The sequence below is a fragment of the Cupressus sempervirens genome, chromosome 4 (genome assembly GCF_028749045.1).
Source record: "Cupressus sempervirens isolate cs-2001-9-10 chromosome 4, ASM2874904v1, whole genome shotgun sequence".
Lineage (NCBI taxonomy): Eukaryota > Viridiplantae > Streptophyta > Pinopsida > Cupressales > Cupressaceae > Cupressus > Cupressus sempervirens.
The window spans coordinates 773193618-773219582 of NC_143121.1; the positions used below are offsets into that span (position 1 = coordinate 773193618).

At 37.3% G+C, this 25965-nt stretch overlaps 1 protein-coding gene across 1 annotated transcript; it reads right to left on the reverse strand.

Moving 5' to 3' along the window:
- Positions 1–1037: 1037 nt before the first annotated feature.
- On the reverse strand, positions 1038–25601 carry BUBR1 (BUB1-related (BUB1: budding uninhibited by benzymidazol 1)). Its single transcript, XM_089826824.1, has 11 exons — positions 25220–25601; positions 25061–25120; positions 22636–22780; positions 22272–22429; positions 20487–20568; positions 20292–20355; positions 20055–20124; positions 2698–2884; positions 2521–2591; positions 1297–1368; positions 1038–1205 (listed from the first exon to the last, which is right to left on the reverse strand). Exons 1-11 carry the CDS (start codon positions 25408–25410, stop codon positions 1142–1144), a joined length of 1164 nt encoding a protein of 387 aa, XP_089682950.1. The 5' UTR covers positions 25411–25601; the 3' UTR covers positions 1038–1141.
- Positions 25602–25965: the final 364 nt, after the last annotated feature.

The following is a 25965-nucleotide window of genomic DNA, read 5'->3' on the forward strand; positions in this document are numbered from 1 at the left end:
ACAAACTATGTAGATCATGAAGATCAAACCCTGAAATTTTCAAAAAATTCATGATGTTTTTGATCTTTTGAAAATTGGTCAACTGTACATTTTTGTGGGAGGATAGCCACCTCCATTATAAAATGACACCAGTCCCAGCCAAATGGAAAGGAATTTGTGAGAATGGTACAACCTTTCCCTCCACTCTGCAATAGAAATTTGATAAACAAAAATCCAAAGCCCATTCCAATCAATACAACGAAATAAATATCATTTCCTCTTCCACTCCTACACTGTTTCATTCTCAATCTCACAATTGTGACCGTTTCACAGCAAAAATAACTTCGTGTGAAATATAACCACAGAAAGCACGTCTGGTAGAAGAAAGCACGCCAATTTAAACTTCGGGATTTTGTATACATGGATTATTTCACTGTGCTGTAGCAGTAGAACACACCTATGGGCATAATAATTGTGACTAAAAATACATATGGTTTTCATGCTAGCTATTAGATCCATCATGGTAGGCAGCCTTTGTTCGTTCAGTTTATATAACCTTCCCTCTTTCTCTCCTCCCTTAATACCAATATTATCCAATATGAAATGTAGTTTCAGCAAACGATGCTTCCAGATACCAATCATTCATCCATTCTTTTGATGAGACTTTTGAGGATCTACTTAGTTCTATCTGTTTCAATGCAATGCTGAAAATTCCTTGGAATTTGAAGAATGCTCTTTTTCTCTTGAACCATATAATCATAGTGACCACTTCTTTGGTAATGCCATATGTACTTTGTATGACTGTATTTTATACATTTCTCAGAATATTCGTTTAACAGTACAAATTGTACCTTGACCCTCAAAATTATAAGTGATTTGGGGATTATTTTCTTTACAGAGCTATCTTACACATTGTCAATTTAATAATTCATTTTAACTCAATTCATTAAAAAGTTTAGCATACAAAAAAATGTAAACCCATTAATCAAATATTATACTAACACTAAGATCTACACTTGACCTCGTCATAATAAAATAAGTCTAATAATTCATGGATATAAGCTTGAAAATCATACTTTTACTTTTCATATTGAACAAAATGTCTCTAAATGTTTCATTATTTGTTCTGTAACATAAAGAATAAACCAAAAAATAACTTCTGTTATCTTGGAAGGTTTTCCCTTGGAAAATAAATCAAAGGGTTCTTCTTCAGCAGCTCCACTTCCCTACAAGAGCAATTGAGGTAAGTTGCAAATTAGTGCCAATTGACAGCTAAGGAAGATTGCATGTAAAAAAATTAATGTAGTAGATACCTACCTCTTGATATCTTGGAGGTCTCCGTCGATCATTTGCAGAACTAAACCATTTCTAGGCTTCTTACTAAGATTACTGTGAGCAGAAATATTACTAATTTAACAAGGTGAGATATAAATAATTGACAATTCTATGTAACAAAACTAACACAGTTGAATTAAATTTTATCGATATACAACACAAGACTTGAGCAGGTAAATGAAATCAAAAAACAGAAACAAAAGATTCTTTAATTAAAAGTAATCACATAAAATTGTTTTTGTTTGAATTGTCTTTCACGTGGATAAAATCCCACATAAATTTCCAGCATTAAGTCTGCAACAATTCAACCCTGTACATATTGCATTGTTTCGTCCTCGCCAGTAATAATGATAGGAAAATGCAAACACCCTATAAAGTATCATGCATACTCTGACGTCATCTATTGATGTCTAAATAGCAATGTCATCTCTAGTTTAAATGGAAAAGAAAAATTTCTTTCGCAGATATCAAGTACCTTTCACCCAAGCACACATTACCAATAGTAATTGCTTTCAGCACACCATTTATGCAGGTAAAGGTTTCTTTACTTTCCATCTTGTTTATTTGGTTATTACATAACTCTTATTGTATTGTTTATTTGGTGATTACATGACTCTTATTGTTTTGTTTATTTGGTTATTACATAACTCTTATTGTTTCAGTCCACAGGTTATGCAAGAAAAAGTTTATATACATTCCATCTTGTTTGTGTTGCTACTGGCATCTAGATGCAAATTAAGACATACTTACTAGAATTGAAGTAATTGTTGAAGTGCCATAACAACAAATGTCAAAGGATTATTCATCAAATAATTCAATTCGTTAAATAACACAATCTATCTTTTATCCAACAATCATAAGTTTACACGGTTGATCTACATTCGGATGTATTTATACATTTTGACAAAAACCCTTTTAATATTTACAAATAAAATTTTGAAGAACAAACTGAATGTAAACAATAAAAATGGGAAGAAGAGAAAAAAGACAAACAACAATATAATTACCTTGGACATTCTTAATTAACAAATACATGAAGACTAGAGCTAGAACGTAAACAATAAAAATAGGAAGAAGAGAAAAAGAAACTATACATATATATGTATGTGTCTTCATTAACAAATACATGAAGACTAGAGCTAGAATGTAAACAATAAAAATGAGAAGAAAAGAAAAAGAAATATATATATATATATATAAAATTACCGTGGACATTCTTCATCAACAAATACATGAAGACTAGGAACAGCAACTTTTGAAGTTGTTCTTGCGGGAATCTGCAAAAGTGGGACAAGCATTAAACTTTGAGCCCATATCGTAAATTAACTCAAAAGTATTTTAAAAATGATGCAAGATGAATACTCTAAGGCCATACAGCCATACCTTGTTACCAGTCCACTTGGCTGGAATGGCAGTATTTTCTTTATTTCTCTCTAATCGAGTACCGAGAGTCCTCCACGAATGTTGTTGGCCCCCTCTAATTTCCCCTCGAGTTAGTCCTGGTTCTGAAGGACTTGAATGTGATCCATTTCTCGACTCACTATAAATAATGAGGTTCTGGTTTTCATTTCTGAATAATCAACAGGTATACTGTCAAGGATAACAAACTATTATAGTGTTTAACCAGCATTGCCATAGTAGCCAAATTCATTGATCTGTATTTATAACAAAAAAAATGATGTGGTGAGCATGTTTGTGTGGGTCTTCTGCCACTAGTCACCTTGTAATAAGCCTTTAGAAAGATACAGGTGGTAAATAACAGGGAGGCAAATTAGATTTGTATTTGAAAAATCACAAGATCTGAATATATGATCGAATGAGAATGAAACTGTTGTTAGTTTTAACAATCTGAAAAACTGAATGTTACAAGTGTGAATTTTATTTTGCAGAAACAGAGGTCAGATGGAGTTCTACAGAACGTTGCCAAAATCAGGACTTGCACATAATCAGCAAGGGTCAGAAAATCAAAAGCAGAAAACCATTGGAATACAATCGCCTCTTGAAAAAATAATTTAATCATATATTTTGAAACAGTGCCAATTTTTCATTATTTCTTAAAATTCCTTTATTCACTGAGATTTAGCCATGAAACTGGCAATTTGATAAGTAGCATACAAAGCATACTAAACGGAACATAATGTGCAGTGTACATTCCTTTCCACATTAATAAAGAGATCTCCTAAAAGAAACCTTGCCAAGACAACAATTAAGATAAATAATCAAAGTTGAATACAAAACATGCATTCATTTTGCACTGGAAAAAATAATTGCAAAAAAGTCTACTTTTCCATGGAGCAAATGGAAGATTGTTTATGGGAGGGTTTTACTAGTCTCAAATTCAATGGACACGGAAAGATAGAAACCAATTGGATATTATTCACTGCTACTGATGCCAAAGGGCTATTTAATGGTGGGTTTTGTTCGTCAAATCTTTTTTTAAAATGGATCTTTGTAGGACCCTACGTTTTCAATAAATAAAAAAACAAGTAAAAGTTGCAACCCGGTAGATTACCTCCTCCTATGTGAATGTTGACATATATAAGAACATTGGAAATCACAATATAAGAATCTTATACTATACTCAAAGTCACATTGTAAACCTGTAATGTTCCGACTGATCTCTCACTAAACGAGTTGCAAAAGCCGTATGGGTGTGGATAAGTTTGCCAAGAGATGGTGTACGGAGTGGAGTGGAGAGCCATGCGAATTGCTTCAAGGATGCCGTATGAACTAAAGTGAAAGCAGGCCGTACGGTGGGAAATACCCAGGCCGTACAGTAGACTAAGAAGGCCGTACGGTATAAGATGTACGGTGAGAAAGCAATCACTGTTATGGCCGTACAGTAGGAAGGATTGGAAGCCGTACGGATGGGTATGAATGTCGTACGGTAGATGTGGTAGGAGTACGGTGGGGAGAGTGGGGAAGATGTACGGTGGGGATAGGAGTTTGTATGGCAGGCCATACTGGGTGTCCGTACGGTGCAATTAAGAGGTTGTGTGGTGGAAGTACCGAGGGATTCAACGATGCCACTACATGCATATATCAAACACAAATAATATGTAACACCAAAGATCAAATAAATATATATGCAACTTGTTACCGAATAGCAATAATGTCCCCGTACACGAATAGTGCACAGATTGATATGGTTATAAATATTTGCAAATAGTGATGTCACTCCAATTTGCCGGATACAGACCGAGATGAACACTGACGGAATAGGGTGAGGGTTGAATCCCACCGAAAACGCACAAGCCAAATAGGGAAGATCTTTCACTTCCGAAATGGCAAATAACAGAGAACTCCAACAGGAATTCGCAGTACATAGAAAATAATCCAAAAGCATACCCACAAACTTCCTACAAGCCATGCTTAAATACCCTTTGGATAAACATCCCGAGGGTTTACAAAAATAGCCGACGGCCAAAACCTACGGAACAATTAAATAAAAATGGATCCAAGCTATACTAAATCAATCGGAACCCCTAAATACAAACATTAATAACTTGGGCCCACATTAATTAAAATTGGGAACATTACAAATCCTCGCCGCCCAAAAATTGCTTGTCCTCAAGCAATTCGCAACTCCAAGACCCCGAACCGTGCGCTGAATCAGATAGCCATATCTGCTGGAAACTCCATGCTTCTTCAAGATCACATGAACATGATTGAATTCAACTGAGGTTAGTAGACCACCATCAGGATTCCAATGCACCACTTTGATATAAACGTTGTCGTATCCTGAGTCACTGAGATCCCAAGGATGTCAATCATAACATATATCAATGTCATCATGTTCATCAAATTCTTCGTGTATGGTCATACACACAGATGCTGATGTTGGTACAAACCCAACAATTCTAGTTGTAGATAAAACCTTTGCAGCACATAGAACCCTGGTTGAAACCTTGACGATGGATAGAACCTCAGCAATGAGCAATGTCTCAATGATTGTAGCTGCACTAGCGGACACACAATGATGATATGGATGACCACGACGACAACGAGCACAAGCTCGACGACGGACACAGACTTGATGTTGGTGACAAACACAAACTTGGTGTCGATGACAGGCACAGACTCGACATCGATGACAGACATAAACTTGACGACGAATATAGACACGAACTCGACATCGGCAATGGACAAGACAATGTCAAACACCACGGTGACGAACACGACAGTGACGAACACCAACTTGACGAACACGATGGTGACAGACACGACGGTGACGGACATGGGCTCAGCATTAGTGACGGACATGACGATGACGAACATGGACTCGACGTCAGTGACGAACACCAACTTGACGGACACGACAGTGACGGACATGGACCTTAGCAACAAACACCGCTTCTATGATGGACACAACTTCAGCAACTGATAAAGCTTCCTCAAGGGATAGTGCGTTGGTGACAGGCACAGCGTGATCCGTCCATGTCTTCACAAGATCCATGCAAGCAACCTCTTCATTTTTTTGGTGTTCTCCCCATGTTGGTGTAGTAGAAAGATTTAGCAAATCCTCCTGGAGCGGCCCTGTAATCATGTCTTCATTCTCTTCATGTAAAGCGTCACCCTTATCGTTGTCATCCATTTTTTCCCACTTGTGCAAATGAGATATTAATTTTTCTTCACAATGCTTGAAAACATTACTAACCAATCTGCATGCGGCTATAGAAGGGACACGTTCAAGATTACGAACAGCCCATAACATAGATGTGATGGGTTGGGATATTCATCCATCTCCTCAATGCATGAAATCATAAGGCTCTCCATAGCAACTGAAACCTTAGTATCATAATCTTCCTTGATGGTGGCTAAGAAGTGATGAAACATGTCATCGACCAAATTTTGCAATTCAAGATCTCAGAGGAGATTACCCATTTTTACATTTGCACAATTCTCCAAGATTCTAGATTTTCTGCAAAAGGGGTCGGCACTAATGTCATCTAGACACTGAAAGTTGTCAACAATCAAATGCAGGATCTCTATCATGGCGTTATCATCATACGGTGCTTTAGGAGCCGAAATTCTCAAGACCTCGCTGAGAGACATGCTGCTACTGCCAATCTTTTATCCTTATCATGGTGTCTCGAAAGCCTGGGTTGACTTAAGGCATCCTTAATCGGCAAGAGGATTCTTTGCATAAATCTTGAAGCTAATTGGTCCACCTGACACAAACATACTTCCAATATATCTAATGGAAGATCAACTCCTTCGCTGAGCTCCTTGCCAATCCCTTGTAGTGTCTTCAACCACCACTCTCCATCACTGTTTGGGGCCATGGTGTGATCCAAGTACCAAAATCTCTCCATCAGCCCAACAGGCTGGCAAGATCACCAGCTCTAATACCACTGTAATGTTCCCATTGGTCTCTAATTGAACGAGTTATAGAAGCCGTACAGGTGTGGCTAAGTTTGCCAAGAGAGGGTGTACGGACTGGAGTGGAGAGCTGTACGAATTGTTGCAAGGAGGCTATATGAACTAAAGTGAAAGCAGGTCGTATAGTGGGAAATACCCAGGCTGTACGATAGACAGTGAAGGTCGTACGGTATAAGATGTACGGTGAGAAAGCGATCGCTGTTATGGCCATACGGTAGGAAGGATTGGAAGTCGTACAGATGGGTATGAATGTCATACGATAGTTGTGGTAGGAGTACGGTGGGGAGAGTGGGGAAGATGTACAGTGGGGATAGGAGTTTGTATGGCAAGTCGTACTAGGTGTCTGTACGGTGCAATTAAGAGGTTGTGCGGTGGAAGTACGGAGGGATTCAAAGATGCCACTACATGCATACATCAAACACAAATAATCTGTAACACCAAAGATCAAATAAATATATATGCAACTTGTTACCGAATAGCAATAATGTTCTCATACATGAATAGTGCACCAATTGTCGGATCCCAAGTTAAGCTGTACACAACGGAATACAAGTGATCACCTTTGCCAGAGATACCAATAAACGCTAGAGCAAGTATAGAATAACAATCACAAATTGATATAGCTATAAATATTTGCAAATAGTGATGGCACTCCAATTTGTCGGATATAGACCGAGATGAACACCGACGGAATAGGGTGAGGGTTGAATCCCACCGAAACTGCATGAGCCAAATAGGGAAGATCTTTCACTTCCGAAATGGCGAATAACAAAGAACTCCAACAGGAATTTGCAGTACATAGAAAATAATCCAAAAGCATACCCACAAACTTCCTACAAGCCGTGCTTAAATATCCTTCAGATAAACATCCCAAGGGTTTACAAAAATAGCCGACGGCCAACACCTACAGAACAATTAAAATAAAAGTGGGTCCGAGATATACTAAATCAATCGGAACCGCTAAATACAAACATTAATAACTTGGGCCCACATTAATTAAAATTGGGAACATTACAAAACCATAGTTTCGTGTGACAAGTTCCCCCATCCCAAAACTTTCCTCAAATAACAAAGTTTCGAAAACCAGGACGTCCCGCAAAAACAAACGAAATGATGTCGATGTTGTACCTACGCATCCCTAAGATGATCTAGGTACTCTAGAAAATCCGTCAACTATCTTGGAGACTGTAGTAAGTCCCATATCCTACATGGCATAAAAACTTCTTTTAAAATATTTTTTATAACCTAATTCACTAACCCTAATCCAAAGTGTAAATGGACCCCATCTAGACACCAAACCTCAAAGAAATTATAAATACGCATGCCCACAATCATTCCAAATTACCATGATTGCATTAAGCAAAAGGAAGGAGTGAGATGGCAATCGTCTTCATCAATCAACCATTAAAAGATAATTAATACTTTGTTTTTGTATTTTCATTGCATATATTTATGTTGTTTTTCAATTTAATTATTAATTAGGCACACACAAGTTTGGTTGATCTCTGTTTGGAGGAGCTTGAGCTAGATGTGTCTAACAATTCTAATGTTGAATTTGCTACAACCTTAGGGAATTCTTATTAGAGTATTACACCATACTAAAATTTAGAATATGGTAATATATTGATATTAGACATTTCAAAGGCATTGTATTTGGTAGTTTACAATTTCAACTATTATTTCTTAATCACTTTTAAAACTATTTTTTTACGTATTATATTATATTTGTATGGTTGTCATCCCCAAACTTAAAGCATGGTCCCTTTATCTGCCATCCCTAAATATAGATCTAGGATAATTGCTTCCAGAAATATTATCCTAGAGGTGAGAGAAATTAAAGGGAAACAAATTGTTGACTATAAACACATCTTATTCAAATAAAAAAACTATCATGCATATGGATACTCGGAAAAAGCATGATATAAACAAAAGGAATTCTTGAGGTTAACTGCCCAAAATAGGTGAGGGAAAAAATAAGCCAGTGGTCAAGAAACCATATCCTACCAAGCTTTGGTACCAAAGTAGCAACAAAAACAACCATAACAGTTTTTGAAAAATCATCGAAATTTTATTCATTTAAGGCAATCAGATAAGAGCAAAATGTATAAGCAAAGTTGAAATGGCAAGTTCATATAAGAGAGGCAAAACTAAATCTTGATGAGGCATCTAAAAGCAATCTTGGTCTACCAAGAGAAAGTTATGTTTTACAAAGGTTCTATTTTCCTAGGAGACCAAACGAATAACTCTGTGGAATAGAAGCTTTGTTGATGGTCTCATTTAAGGAGCAAGTTATAGAGAGGTGGACATAGAAAAGTACTCTTAGATTGTGATCAATGTAGTAAAGAAATGTGTCAAAAATGAAATTTCATGATTTTCAGATATCTCATTATTATGGATCACAGAACAAAGTCACAGATTTTATTGCAAATAAAGAGTTAATTGTAAGATCCCCTGTCAAATCTACCAATTTTGCACTTTTCTCCACTGAGTGTCTTGTCAGATAGTTTGATTGTTCAGAATTGTATGTTGTCTTGAATGTTTGAATGCAAGGTCTTATCTTTCTTATTGCAGGTTTGGAGGTTTGTATATAGCTTAAATGTACCGGGTTTCAAGAAAATTTACGCTCATGAATTTGGATGGAAAAGAACTGCAGATTAAACCAAAACCAAATTCCACCACAGAATTTGCATAGAAAATACACAGATTGAACAGTAAATAACAGAAATCAATATTTGTTGTTCTGGCCTTTATTTGCAGCAGAACAAGGCTCTCCAAGCCCAAATAGAACAACAGCAATCCAATCACGGTTCTTTTGACAGTAGCATATATGGTGAACATCTTTATTCATTTGATAGCTTTAAGATAGTACAAGCATCAGCAACAGTTTTTCGGCTTTGTCCTTGCATAATACTATTCCAAGCAATTGTTTGCAGCCACTAAGTTCCCAATGATGCCTGGTAAGCTATTCACATTATTAGCAAATGACCACAAACTATTCATAAGCTCATACCATAGACATTGAAGGAAAAGTCTACGGACAGGGTTAATGCCCAGCAAGAAAAGAATGGCATTCCAAGCTTACCTAACCCTTCATGACTTGCAATAAAAACCAGGCAGCAAGCAGAAAACTATTTGTACCCCCACTACCAGCAATTTTCTTCATACAGCCAGCATAGAAAAAACCACAACCCTTCAAGCGCCTGACACATATATCATCTCTACTTGGGCCCCGAGGAATTGCAATAGTAGCCACAAAACAATGAAGCAATGCATGCCAGCCACATTGAAGGTTTGGCAAACAATAAACAAACACAGCGAGAACCGTCCAAAGTTGCCTGTGATTTGCAAACGTTCTTTAAGCTGAAATCTTTTCCATACAGAATCCCAATAACTTGTCTGAAGATTTTATTCTGCAACCCTCTAAAATTTGTCTTTTGGAAAGACCTCACAAAGTTTGAAATCAAATTTAACTTGCTTGGTTTATCTCATAAGCACAGTTAAGACACCATCCAACCGAATATTAGTTTTTAATGATCCGATGTACTTTTTAAGAATTTTTTCTAATGGAAAACTTCGCATTCTTTGAGAGTTCATCTTAACCTCCATTTAAAACAAGGCTCTTAATTGGCATTAGAATAAAATTTTGACCTCCAACTCAAGACGAAATCATGAGTTTTCTTTTCATTCAACAAATACCCAACTTACAATAATGGTATTTCTTGTTGTTGATAATATAGCTGCAGAAGATATCTTTCTTTTCAAAATACAAATTAAATAAATGACTGATGTAGCAGTCTCTGTAATGGGTTGCTGTTTCATATGTTGTAAAGTTGAATCAACTCAGTCATCCATAGGAATTACTCTATCAGCAGATGCTTTCTTTGTAACATTTTGACAGGTGGTTTTTTATTGTAGTGTCAGCAGTTCAAGACAATGAAGAGTCAGCGGTTCATGATATTGAAGAGCCAGTGGTTGCATGGCAATAGGTCAACTCCTTGTATCAAGACAATGAAGAGTCCAACTCTTCATATAGAAGAGAAGTTCATTGGTCTGTGCGGCTTTCAACTGGAGGTATTATTGCCACTGGTTATATACTCTTTGGTTCTGTTGTGATCGAATGTATGCATTATTTCCTGCAGATACTAAGATGTTACGATTTTTGCTTCAGTTTAGCTAGTTTAGTGGTGTGAATTGTTGTCAAACTTCTGAATATTCACTAATAAAGAGACATTGTTTCTCTCTGTCTAATTGAAGGGTTTTCTAAGGGTAGCTACCGTGTTTTGTGGTCCCTATTTTTTGTTTGTGCTTCTTATGTTCATTTCTGGTATGAAACTTTCACTTGTTTCTCACCAATGATGCCGTCTTGTCCTAAGTCTTGCTTTTGTGTAGTAAATGAAAGCCAGAGAGTTGATGTTATCATTTTATTTGCGAATGAACTTCCTATCTTCCCAATTCCTACGGGAGTGAACAAGAATCATATGTAAACAGTTTCAACATGTGAACCCTATCATTTTGGATATTTTACGATTCAGAACATAGGGATAACCTAATATACCTAGGACAGCTCAAGCATGCTTGGATGTCACCTCAACTGGCTTAAGGATGGCAAGGCGTCTTCAAATACTTTATTATTTAGACCATAGCACAAGCGATGGAAGGGAGATATTTTGTCTTCATCCCCATCCTTTAGAGTATTTGAACCCATGTAATCATTGGCATAACATTTTGTTGGTAAACATATTGTTCTTTTGATTTAACTCTTTAAATGCCCAAATTTATGAACAATATTTGGTTACAACAGTTGGAAAGTTGCTTATGAAAAGACTAACTTTCCTTTGAATTCTTAGGTACAGCTCCCTATTGAAAGATCCCTGATGGATCTCTTTTGATAAACTGCTGTAATTTTCTGAATTTAAATTTTTGTTTTCCTGTTTATTAAATTTTCTTGCAGAACTAGACAGAAGTGCAGGAAGGTTGGATTCTTTTTGTGTTTTGATGTTTTTACAACATAGAAAGGAATAGGGAACAGCAAACATGAAACAATACTGAAATGATTAAGGTATACAGCAAAAATCAGAATTATTGCAAACCGTACCAAGGAGATTTGTCTGAATTATAGAACCAAGCAATAAATCCAATGCATATCCCAAAGCTCACATCCAATTTTGATAACAAACTGGAAGGTGAAGACCGTTCGTGAATCCAGCATACATTTGGAGGTGAATACAAGGAATACTCTATACACCACATGGTGTATTTGCTGCAAATGGCGTCCCACAGGCTACAATAACTCACGTCCCAACTGGAAAGGTTGATGTGCCACGCTGAAACCCCAATGAGAAATGATGTCTCTGTCCTTAATCACCACGCACAATGCCTAAGAAATTCGGTGCCAAAGATTGCTGGGTGCTACGTCCCAGCCAATCACTAACCTAGGGTTTGCGTCCCAGACTAGAAATCGCCCATTCAGAGCAAATTCATAAAAAAATTGTCAAATATGCAAAAGATGATCATAGAATGAAGCTTCTATCTCTTTATAACCCCTCTCAATTGCAAATCGAACCCTAAGTGTCTCCAAGTGGCGTTGGGTAGTGAAAGTGTTATAATTTCTTATTTTAAAGTGGTCATGTTACTAGAAAATGAGCTTTTTCCTCATAGACAGAAATCTGTTCATTGAATTGCCTTGAGACCAAAGAGAAAGATTTAGAGAATTTCGAGACCTTTCCAACGAGCTATCACACCATAGGATGCGCATCCAAATGAGGCTAAAAACCCCTTATTACTCCAAAATGGCTAATAACTTAGCCTTATTTAATTATTAAACACTAACTTAGGAAATATTAAAAATATAACCCAAATAGCCACAAAATGCCCAACTGACATCACAAACCATAAAATCATCCTGTCACCTGTCTATGACTAAAGTCGGAAATCAAGGATCCACTGGCAGTCTCATCCCTAAAATCTAGGGATGCTCCTAAAATTTAGGAAACAAGCCCTATCCCTCTGAAATTGAACTCAAAGAGTAATCTCATGGAGACCCAACCCTGGGCAAGATCATACCTCCTAAAAAGTAGGCACTGCCTCCTAAAAACAAGGTACGTCTCCCAACTGATCAATAACTGCCAGTACACCAAGTCCCCAACACTGAATAACCATATTGGGTCTCTATCCACCCTGTCAACCTACAAAACCCCATAATAAGCTGACTCACATGTCTCTGCTAGACTGAAGTAGAGTGGGGACATGACAGTCCTCCTCTCTCGGAGATGCTTGCCCACAAGCAACTGTAATGTTGGATGTTGTAAAATGCTCTCACCCTCCCATTGGCATCCTCTATGGGAAGATCTCTCCATCGAACCAAATACTCTCGAATCACCCGGCTTCTCAGTCGTCGTTCCCTCACCTCAAGAATCTCATCAGGAACCAAAATCAATTTACCTTCCTCATATATAGGAGGTAACTCTGGTGAAACTGTAATATGTTGTCCAAGGGCCTTTTCAGGCAAGATACATGAAATGCATTATGAATTCTGCTGTCAGGTGATAACTTAACCTCATATGCAACCTCTCCCACTCGCCTGAAGTACCCTGTATGGACCATAAAAACGTGGTTTGAGCTTCTCAGCTCCCTCCCTTTTAAGGGTGCTCTGCCGATATGGTTGTAAGCGCAGAAAGACCATATCATCTACCTCAAATGCTCTCGAAATCCTGTGCCTGTCAGTGTACATCTTTTGCTGATTCAAAGCCTGCTGTAAATTGTCCCTGAGAGATCTCATGATATCCTGGTTCTCCTGTAACCAATCCTAAGCCAAGGGAACTCTACTGTCACTAAGTGCCAAATCAGTGAAAGATAATGCCTCATATCCATAGAGAGCTATGAAAGGCGTCATGCCAATGGACACATGGTGCGTAGTATTATAGCGATACTCACCCAAATACAACCAACATACCCATGCCTTTTGTTGTCCTAACACATAGTTACGCAAATATCCCTCAACCCACTTGTTAACTATTTATGTTTGTCCATCAGTTTGAGGGTGGTAACTAGTACTAGGTGTCAACATAGTGCCTATTAGCCTAAAAAGTTCCTGTCAAAAGGAACTCATGAACCTATTGTCCTTGTCACTCACGATGGTCTTGGGAAGACCATGGAGTCTAAACACCTCTCTGAAAAATAACTCAGCCACCTGTGATGCTATAAAATCTAATGCAATGGGAAAGAAGTGGGCATACTTTGTTAGCCTATCCACAACAACATAAATACAATCTTTCCCTTGAACCCGAGGAAGACCTGTAATGAAATCCATTGAGATCCCTGTCCACTTTTGTTTCGGTATAGGTAAGGGCTGCAATAATCCAGCAAGGTAAGTATGCTCCGACTTGTTCTGCTGACAAGTCATACACTCCCAAACATGCCTCAAAACATCATCTTTGAGACCCTTCCATGAGAATCTCTCTCGAACCGCCCTATAAGTCTTCACATATCTTGGATGTCCTGCCGTAGGAGTATCATGATGAGCCTACAAAATTTGTTCCTTCAACTGTGAACCTGGAACAAGATAAACCCTGCCTTTGTAGTAGATAATGTCATCTACCACACTATATCTGTCATCCACTACCAAACCCTCCATGACCTCGCAAGCATGTTGATTCTTGGAATACTCAACTAAGAGTTGAACCTTCCAATCTGCTGAAATCTCGCTCAATGAGCATAGGGCAGCCAATGAAGGTTTCCTAGAGAGTGCATCAGCCACAGTATTAATCTTTCCCTTTATGAATTCGATATCGAAGTCATAAGCCTAAATTTTGCTAGCCCATTTTTGCTATCTATCATTGAGCTTTGTCTGATTTAGGAACTATTTCAGACTGTTGTGGTCAGTTCTTATCACAAATTTGCTGCCAACAAGATACTATCTGAACTTGGCTAACGTATGCATGATAGCCAACATTTCCTTGTCATAAGTAGAGTACAACCTTTCATCGTTTTGCAACTTTCTGCTCTCATATGCAATGGGATGTTTGTTCCGCATCAACACGGCTCCTATACCCAATCCCGAAGCATCACACTCTAGGACAAGGTAGTGCCAAAACAGGACAAGTGCTCATCACCTCCTTGAGTCTATCAAATACCCCCTGCGCTTGTTCTTTCCATTTGAAGGCTCCTTTCTTTGTAAGATCTGTCAAAGGTGTTGCCAACTGAGAGAACCCCTTCACAAATCTTCTATAATAAGCACACAATCCAAGAAATCCACATAACTCGGTAATGTTCTAAGGGACGGGCCAATTTTGAATCGCCTGAATCTTCTCCTCATGCACCTTTACCCCATCAGCACTAATCACATGTCCCAAATATAACACCTCCCTCAATCCAAACTCACATTTGGAGAGCTTAGCAAATAGAGACTTGTCCTCCATTATGTTCCATTATGCTAAGTACCTCCTCAAGATGTCTGAGATGATCCTCCCAAGTACTGTTGTAAATCATTGTGTCGTCAAAAAATAGTAGAACCGATTTCCTCAACTGCTTGTTGAAGATATGATTCATACAGAACTGGAAAGTAGCTGGTGCATTGGTAAGGCCAAAAGGCATTACCAGAAACTCATAGTGCCCATAGTGACAACGGAAGGCAGTCTTGTGTACATCCTCTTCTCGTACATGTATCTAATGATAGCTTGAACGAAGATCAATCTTAGAGAAGTAGACAGCCCCATGTAACTCATCTAACAACTCATCAATGTGTGGAATGGAATATCTATTTTTGATTGTCTTCTTGTTCAAGGCTCTATAATCTACACACATTCATAGAGTCCCATCCTTCTTCTTAACAAGCACTATAGAAGAAGCAAAGGGGCTAGAACTCGACCGAATGAAACCCATATCCAACAATTCATGAATAGTCTTCTCAATTTCATCCTTATAAGCTCTAGGATGACGATATGAGGTGGTAATCACTGGCTTTGCTCCATCCTCCAATTTTATACCATGCTCAAAGCTTCTATCTGGTGACACTCCAGGAGGTATATCACCAAATACTCTACCATGACGATCCATCATTGACTGAATGTCCACATGAAATACACGGTTACCCTGAGGTGTGGGTGTTTTGGACTTAACCAAACAATGCGTAGCCCATAGTACATCATTGTGCCTAAGGATAGTCTGTATCTTGCGAGAAGTCACCTCCCTAAGTCCACCGTCAAAAGCTGCCCTCAAAATCACCTTCTTCCCACCAGAAAGAAACTCTAACTGCATACGGCGGTGATCAATAATGTAACACCCAATACCCTGTAACCACTGCATGCCCAAAACCATATCATAATCCTCTATAGGGAGCACATAAAAATCATCAGTCAAAGTATAATCCCCAATCTAAATACTAAGCTGTGGAATCCTTTGGTACAACCCAAAACTACACCATCTGCCACCTTCACTCCAAAACCACCAAACTCCTCATACTGTAAGTCACGCCTCTCAACTAATTTCTGATCAATAAAGTTCTGCGTAGCACCTGTGTCTACCAAGCTAGTGACCCGCTTACCCTTAAGTGTAACTTTCAATCAGAAGGCATGAAACTTAGGATAACTAGAGAGGGTAGCTATAGCTACTTTGGCTGACGCCAAAGGCTCAGGAGTATCTAACTCCAACTGTGTCTGAACCTGTTCAACATCCTCTATACTATCCTCAATATCAGTATCAGGAACGTCCTCATCCCCTAACTCAGAAGTCACCTCAATCAAATGAACCTTTCCTTTACCCATGCAACGGTGTCCTAGTTCCCATGGTTCTTTGCAGGAATAACATAACTTTTTCCTCCTCAATTCATTCCTCGTCTCCTGATTCATCCAAGGGGTTTTAGATGAAGTCCCTCTTTTGTTCTGTGACGTATTGGCATTCTGTGCAGGCTGTGAACCTCTAAATGGTTTCTTATCTGCCTAATAAGAAGTGGGAACAGTATCCAGTCTCAATGTCACATCAATAGCCTCCTTAAGGGTCGCCAGTTGGAAAGCACGCACCAATCCTTTTAGCCTATCCTGCAAGCCCTCAATGAACAACATCACACTACGTCTCTGGGGCATATCAGGTACCATAACTGCAATACGCTATAACTCATTAATATAGGCTTTTGCATGACCAATTTGTCTAAGGTGAGCCAACTCCCTGTAATAAAGTTCTGTATCCTTTCGGTCAAACCGTGCAATGAGTCGCTCAGTGAACTCAGCATAGGAGTGAACTAAGGCGTGATCCTGGGTGACCAATCCATGGTGCCACCAATCATAGGCAATCCCCTCTAAATGTAACACAACAAACTGAATAGTCTCATGCTCAGGCATGGGCCTCAATGAAAGATATATGTCCAGCTTGTGGACCCAAGCTCGTGCACTAGTGTCTCCTGAGCCATTATATGGGGCCAATGTAATCTTCCCAGTAGCTTTGTTGAGGTCATAATTCTGCTGCTGTTGTGGTGGTCTATTACCACAATCTCCCCTGAACGTAGCTATATCTCTATGCTGTGCACAATACTAGGGAAGAGGGAAGACATCCCTAACCTCAAGAGGTAGAGCTCTCCACTCAGCTGTGGCCACCAAAACTGACTCCTGAAACCTCACCTGTGCTGGTTGTTCACCTGGTATGAACTGGGGAAGCAATGGCCTATTCGTAGTAGGTGTACGATGGCGATGCCTCCTTCTGGAATGAAGGGAGCTCCCAACTGAAGAATGGGACTGATAGCTGCACTGACTACCACCCACTAAAACTAATCTACTTCGCCTACCTCTGTGTCCATCCATCTCCAAACGATCCAAGGTATCCTGTAATCTATCTAAAGCCTGGGCGAACCTGGGCTGAGTAGTGATTAGGGTTCGCACCATCTCTCTCTCTTCATCATCCTGATTTCCTCTCTGTTCATCTACCATAGTATTATCTCAGCTCTTGAATGCATAGATTTGTAATCAAATCCATAGGTTGGCAAGATCAGGCTCTGATACCACTAAAAGATCCCTGATGGATCTCTTTTGATAAACAGTTGTAATTTTTTGAATTTAAATTTTTTTTTTCCTATTTATTAAATTTTCTTGCAGAACTAGACGGAAGTGCAGGAAGGTTGGATTCCTTGTGTTTTGATGTTTTTACAACATAGAAAGTAATAAGGAACAGCAAACATGAAACAATACTGAAATAATTAAGGTATACAGCAAAATTCATAATTATTGCAAACCGTACCAGGTAGATTTGTCTGAATTATAGAACCAAGTAATAAATCCAATGCATTTCCCAAAGCTCACATCCAATTTTGATAACAAACTGGGAGGTGAAGACTGTTTGTGAATCCAACATACATTTGGAGGTGAATACAAGGAATACTCTATACACCATGTGGTGTATTTGCTGCAAATGGCATCCCACAGGCTGCAATAACTCACGTCCCCACTGGAAAGGTTGATGTGCCACATTGAAACACCAATGAGAAATGATTTCTCTGTCCTTAATCACCACACACAATGCCTAAGAGATTTGGTGCCAAAGATTGTTGAGGGCTATGTCCCAGCCAATCACTAACCTGGGGTTTGCGTCCCAGACTAGAAATCGCCCATTCAGAGCAAATTCATAAACAAGAAGTCAAATATGCAAAAGATGATCATAGAATGAAGCTTTTATCTCCTTATAACCCCTCTCAATTGCAAATCGAACCCTAAGTGTCTCCAAGTGGCATTGGGTAGTGAAAGTGTTATAATTTCTTATTTTAAAGTGGTCATGTTACTAGAAAGTGACCTTTTTCCTCATAGACAGAAATCTGTTCACTGAATTGCCTTGAGACCAAAGAGAAAGATTTAGAGAATTTCGAGACCTTTCCAACAAGCTATCACACCATAGGATGCGCATCCAGATGAGGCTAAAAATCCCTTATTACTCCAAAATGGCTAATAACTTAGCCTTATTTAATTATTAAACGCTAACTTAGGAAATATTAAAAATATAACCCAAATAGCCACAAAATGCCCAACTGATATCACAAACCATAAAATCATCCTGTCACCTGTCTGTGACTGAAGTCGGAAATCAAGCAGTCTCATCCCTAAAATCTAGGGATGCTCCTAAAATTTAGGAAACAAGCCCTATCCCTCTGAAACTGAACTCAAAGAGTAATCTCGTGGAGACCCAACCCTGGGCAAGATCATACCTCCTAAAAAGTAGGCACTGCCTCCTAAAAACAAGGAACATCCTTTTTGAGTTCGAAAATGTCCAAGTAAGGTGCAAAAATTCTGTAGGGACCCACCTTTTGTTTCTTTTCCTTCAAAATTGTCTTTTGCAGAAAACCAACTTCATAGGTTGAAAACCCGCCAACGAGAAGTTCATTCTGAGTTTTCTGCTAGATTTGATTATAAAAGCTGTGACGAATCTCTAACCCTTTCTAAGGCAAATAAGTGTAAAGGGAACGTGGATTTCGTAAGGTACCTTACTATTTTCTTGTTTTTTGATCCATATGCATCATTTGGTACCCTTTGCGGGAAATTGCCTTCATGGGTTGAAAGCCCGCCGAGGAGAAGATGAATTCCAGATTTCCACAAGCTTCGGTTTCCATTGAGAAAGTGATAGACTGTAAGCAGATATGACTTGTAAGTGATCATTGTATTAGCAACATGAATCTCCATCAAACCAGGAGCTAACCTACCCGCAAGTTCATTTCGACACAAAGGAAAACCACCCGGATATGAAATGTGGAGAAAGGGAAAAAGAGAAATCCGATGGAGACTCAATCCACCTAAGAGGTCTTAGACCTAGACTTAAACACAACTAGGAGCTCACTATAACTTAAGCATCCATTTTCACTAATCGGGTGGGGGCTGAAAAGTGGGGCAACACATTTCAAACTTAGCACTCAATTTGGCAAGTTGAGCTCTATATTTTGGATATTCCATTCTTTGTTTAAAGAAGAGAAAAAACTATTTGGCATGGCATATGAACTTCATTTAACAACTATGTTTGAAGAACAATTTGATTGTATTTAACAACCATTTATTAAATATCTATTAGTTGTATGTATGATCCTTAGGTATGTAGATGTTATTAAATGTTTATCTTTAATGTCTTATTTGAAAATCTTTTGTCTTCCTTTGCATTTTTCTGCACTGTATAGCATTTTCCAAGCTATGAAAAATCATTATAGTCAAAACAAAAGAAAATACTATACAAATACTAGCCACAATACTATTGTAGTGATCCTCAAGAAGAAAAACAAATTTTTGAAATGTTTCACACAGGGACAGTACATCCATTATCAGAAAAACAAAGATAATTTCTGACAAGAATGCAACTTCAACAGTCAAGATCAAACAAGGTTCACATCGAATACTTGCCTCTCTGATAATGGTTTCATTCTCTTCCTTGCACCTTGGAATGATTGCAAAGGTTGTCTTGATGTTGTATCTGTAATAAAAATTATAATTCCAAATTTATTTTCTGTAATCACTCACAAATCAAACAAAAACATTTGCATGCATATAATACACTTAGATTACCAAAGTGAAAAAATCTTCAAGTATTACTAATATTCATTATATATTAAGGTTTGAGGCATAGCATAACCTAATTACCACTCATGATAGTACCAAAGCTTCGAAGAGGACCGTCTTCTTCTCTAGTTGGTGATGCATCATCCTGCAAATCAATTGACGATAAAATATAACAGATAATACATAATGTGAGATTAAACATAAATATATTCCAAAAAAAAAACTTATTTCATTTTAAAATAGAATTTTTTCAAATGTGACAACAAATATGCATACTTCCTCTTGCTTGCAAGCTTTTCTTGCACGTATTCTAAATTGCTTCCGAGCATTTTTCAATTTCTCCAATGGTTGTGCGTTCCTACAGAAAGTAGCAATGTACATCAAAAAGAAACCATGTGTTGAAATCCTATTGAGAATTGTTAAATAGAATAACAAGACACAATATTGATAGTAATGGTATATAAGACAAGAATTTCAAGTATGAGGTGTTCCATATACCATTGATTTTCCTAATGCAAAAGATAATCAAAACACAGTATTTTTTAATCATATAATTATAAAATCAAGCCAACATAAATATTAAGAAAAAAAATCAAATTTCAAATTATTTTACATAGGACAAAACAATAGAAAATACTTGATTTAAAGAAAAAGGCATGAAAACAGCAAAAATCATTTGTAAATAATAAAAAAGTGTTGTTTATCTAGGAAAAGCGAGAGATCCATGTACTTGTTTTCTTTCTAGCAAGTGATTTGTCAAATAATGGATAGAACTACTAAAAAGAACTAAGGAATACTACTCAGATGGTCTTTTGGGGGATTAAGCTCAATTTGAACTCCATCGTACTAAAATCGGCAAGATGAACCCAATTTCTCTAGCTTGATGGATGAAATATTATCCCCACAAGAGACATCAATGATATGTAGAAGGTCATTTATAAGCACCTTCTTGACCTATGAATAAGAAAGGCAATTGCTTGATAGGAATTAAATTAGGTCAAGAGGGTTGAGAGATAGTGTTCATTTATTTAACAATGTCATATAGAAAAGTTGAGGTTCCCCCAAAGTCATTAGAAAGAGTGATTGATCTACTAACTTGGATTTAAGAATTTTATCTTAATTGTCAATGATTTCACCAACCCATGACTAACTAGTTAGAAAATCCAAGATAATTAATGCATAACTTTACTTAACATTGTTATGGATTGCCTCATCAAAATATCTTCACACCTAAACAATTACAAGAAAAATATTGACTTTAATAATGATAAAGTGATTGTACATAAATAACCGAAGGCAACTTAAAACGAAATAGGTTTATGCATGAAATTAGTGATTGCTATCTTGACCATATCATTGTACCTCATGGCAATCATTACTTCTATTAAGGGATACCGAACAGTTTCTAAGCGTAATCAATGTCTTTAATCCTAGTGGCTATTATCAACGATGTTCACAAATATTCTAGATCATGCTTCCAAAAAGATCAATTAGCCCTTACTAATAATCGATGTGTAGTAACCTTGCTAAATCATCAACATACTGTAATATGATTTGCATTCTTCATAATCCATCAAATAAATTTTTGTTTCTATTGTATTAAATGCACATATAACACTTGTTATGGTTTAGCTCCATGAAAAGTCTGTGAATTGAGTGACTAATATTTGAACATATCAAGAAAGCTTATACTTTCCAATGAAAGAAACAAAGATGAAATCTAGACCCCTTTCCTAATCGATGCAAACAACATATAAACCAGCAAGGACTAGACAAATATTAGCGGAAAATATCATTTCCAAAAATATCAATCAACAGCTAAATGTTTTATATTCGATTGCATTGGCTTCAAACATTGACTTCAAAGGAGTGTAAGTCATTTCTACCATGAACATGCAAATTGCTTTCTACTTATCATTTATGGCCAACATGTGGCATCAGAGGATATTGATGTTGGAATGTATTGTCCGACACATTAGTATGTTTTAGTTGGGAACCAAATTTGCAAATCATATAATTAGAAATTTATAAATAAATTTTGGGGTACCGTTCTAGAATTACCTTGCAATGCCTAAAGAATACATTTCATCTGCTTTTTTAATCTTATTTTTCAGCTCCAAGCATGTTGCATATCTCATATAAAACAAGGAATGATCTTCTCCAATACCATTTATATCTAAAAAATTATAGACTACTTCAGCATCAGCACACTCATCAGCCTGCAAAAGTAGGATAAAGCTTGGTATTACCATAAGAATACAATGTCTAAGTGAGCACTGTGATAAGAAAATGATAAGCCTATTGTTGACAGTATGAACAAAAAATGTGACTGCATTGAACATACTACTTTTGGGAAATTGTATGCATAACATTGTAACAACATACTCAGAATAATATGACCACGTCAACCTGATTAACAACTTACATACTCCAGCCAAATCTTCAAATAACGAAGGTCACCATGATAACGCCTTTCCTTCCAAAATGCACGCACACACTGTTCATAGATTGAAAGCAAACCTGACTGATCTCCACCAGATGGAAAAGACTCTCGAACCCATTTGATGCATCTGACATTTCAAAAAGAATATTAAATCAAGAAGCGATTTGGGCACATATAAACAGAAGTAAGTCGTCATTGCACAGAGCTTAAGTAATCAAATTGTATACAAAAGTAACTAAGTATAAGAGTCTCGTACAATGTACTGGCAACCTTGTCCAATGCAGAATAAGCTGTAAAACTAGGCTTCAAACAATTTAACTAGCTACAACTAAATAAAACAGTCATGTCATCTCCCTGATGATCAAATGCTCTAGAAGTTGTAGGGGCATTCCTTTTAAAAACAAGCGGACATAAACTAGATTTTTTGGGGATTTTTGGCCTCCTGCAAGGGTCTTGGAAGTTCCAAAGCATAGAGAATAGAACAGAGAACTTTAAGATTATTAAGAAACCTCAGTGTGTTTTTTATCTTGTTCTGCATGTAGAAAGAAAATGTAATCCAGTATTTCATCTATATTCTTCATTGTGCAACTTTCTTTTAGACCCACTTGTTCTACCCAACCACTATAGAAAACAATAAATTCAAAAAGAAAATTAAGCATTCTGCCCTAAATCATAAAATTGGAAAAGGAAACTAAGTATTCTGCTCTGCAACTTTACAAAAGAGATCCAAACGTTTGTTCGAAGTTGCAAACAAAGAAAACAGTCATGGCATCTCCCTGATGATCAAAATGGTCTAGATGTTGTAGGGACATTCCTTTGAAAAACAAGCGGACATGAACCAAAATATTTGGGGATTTTGGGCCTCATGCAAGGATCCTGGAAGTTCCAAATCATAGAAAGCAGAACAGACACTTTTAAGATTATTAAGAGGCCTCATAGTGTTTTTATGTTGTTCTGCAAAATATAGTCCAGCATTTTGTTTATTTTCTTCATTGTGCAACTTTGCTTTTAGACCCACTTGTTCCACAGTCCACCCAACCAATGCAGAAAACAGTAAATTGGGAAAGAAAATTAAGCATTCTAACCTAAATCATAAAATTGGAAAAGGAAACCAAGTGTTCTAATCTGCAACTTTACCGAAAAAAAAAAAAAAGAGTAGTGGATCAAACAAACCTAATATTAGTTCTAAGTTGTAATCAAGGAAAACAGTCATGGCATCTCCCTAATGATAAAAATCCTCTAGATGTTGTAGTTGCATTCCTTTTACAAATAAGCGGACATAAACTAAAATATTTGAGGATTTTTGGCCTCCTGCAAGGGTCCTGAAGTTCCAAATCATAGAAAGCAGAACAGAGATCTTTAAGATTATTAAGAGGCATTGTAGTGTTTTTTATTTTGTTCTGCATTTAGTAAGAAAACATAATCCAGTATTTTGTTTATATTCTTCATTGTGCAACTTGTCTTTTAGACCCACTTGTTCTACTCAAACAATGTAGAAAACAATAAATTAGAAAAGAAAATCAAGCATTCTGCCCAAATCATAAAATTGGAAAAGGAAACTAAGTGTTCTGCTCTGCAACTTTACAAAAAAGAGTAGTGGATCAAACAAGCCTCATCTCGTAGTTGTATTTCACTTGAGTGGTTCACACAGGAATTGGGCAGCTCATAACATGAGAGCACACAGCACTGAGATTGTTTGCCGTTAAAAAGAAGAGTATGTTGGGTTTTGGTGTTCTAAAAACAGGGTAATGTGACACTAGTTCAACCCTGATCCATGACAGAATAATCTGCAATGTCAACCCAACATCACAACGAAGAAACCTTAAATATCAGTGCCGAACCATAAAAAATAAAAGCTAAAAGTAAACAAGGAGCCTAAATATTGCACTTAAGCAAAAATTCAAATTCATTAAGTTATATTAATTTCAGTTTCCAATAAAGAAACATATTATTTAGTCTTAAACAACCATGTAACTTCACAAAATTTGGCTGGCAATCACCTTCATATCAGTCTGAACTCAAATCCCCAGGAGTTATGATAAAGCGTTCAAATTCAATTTCACATGGTGTCTAATTACAATTGATTGCGGCATACATGGCAAAGGCTACCAAACGATATAAAAACAGAAGAAACTATTGTGTTTTTTCAACTAATATCGATGATTGTGGCATTTAAGGCCACGTGACTTTGAGGAAAGAGGTGATAACGTCTCACACAATCTTCCCCACAAGGAAATTTACAAATGTAAAGCACGAGGAAGAAAATGCCGTAAACGTTGAAAGAATAAAATGCAAAAATACTCATGCTTACCCTATCTTCCGGCTTAGTGGCATTCCTACCCTTGCAGATAAAATAAAGTTCAAATGAAAATAATTTGAAATCGATTACTTTAGCACGAATACATACGTGATCCATGGTTCGAGAGGATCGTCGCCGGTGTAGTCGTCAATGGCCTCGATCAGCTCCCTGGGAAACAGAAACAAAAACAAGAACGTCTTAAATCTAACGCTGGATGGGTTCAATTATTTTCAAGAGAAAAGTAAAAGCAAGGTGTAAGATTCGAACCTGCGCTTATCGAGAAATGAATGCTTCAGCGAATTCTGTTGATGCCCTTTGAGGGCCTCGTTAAGCAGTTTGACATTTCGGCCTCCCTTGAGAGGCTTCACATTCTCTTTGTAGGTCTCCCATTCATTACCATCCTCCTCCTTCCGCGCTAAATGATCGCCCTCCGTCTCAATCACTTCGTACTCGTCCATGGTTTGCGCTTACACGATCTGTGTAAACTGTGCTTACCTGATCTATTTGTGATCTTTGTGATCTGCACTCACCTTCTTTAGCGCCGCCCCTGCTGATCAATGTGCTCTGTGTGTGAACTGTGTTGTGAATCAGGTGGGAAAAATCTCAATTCGAATCTTCAAAATGACCCCATCATAAATAAAATAATAATAATAAATAAATAACTTCGGGATTTCAAAAGAGGTGGATAAATGATATTATTAAATTATTATTTATCAACGGTCAAACCATTTTGAATGGAAAGATGTTTTATTAGACATAAAAGTTTGTTTTAGGGGACGAGCACCACGAAGTAAATAACTTCTCGTATTTCAAAAGAAGTGTAACTATGATATGATTAAATTGTTAATTATGGACGGGCAAATTATTTTGACCGAGTATTTTATTACTTTCAAGTTGCTATGCAAAATGTGCTTTGCTAGGGTTTGTACGATTTTCGTCTAAACCCTTTCTGTCGTGTCGCTCGTCATTCTGCATTAAGTGTGGGAACTCCTTTTAAGTTATAATGACCTCGG

Excerpts from the sequence above, each read along its gene's own strand:
- BUBR1 (XM_089826824.1), bottom strand. The coding sequence starts at position 25,410 with ATGGACGAGTACGAAGTGATTGAGACGGAGGGCGATCATTTAGCGCGG. Across the intron at positions 20,569-22,271 it reads TATTCTTTAGGCATTGCAAG|GAACGCACAACCATTGGAGA; the intron begins GTAATTCTAGAA and ends TACTTTCTGTAG. Across the intron at positions 20,125-20,291 it reads CTTTGGTACTATCATGAGTG|ATACAACATCAAGACAACCT; the intron begins GTAATTAGGTTA and ends TTTTTATTACAG.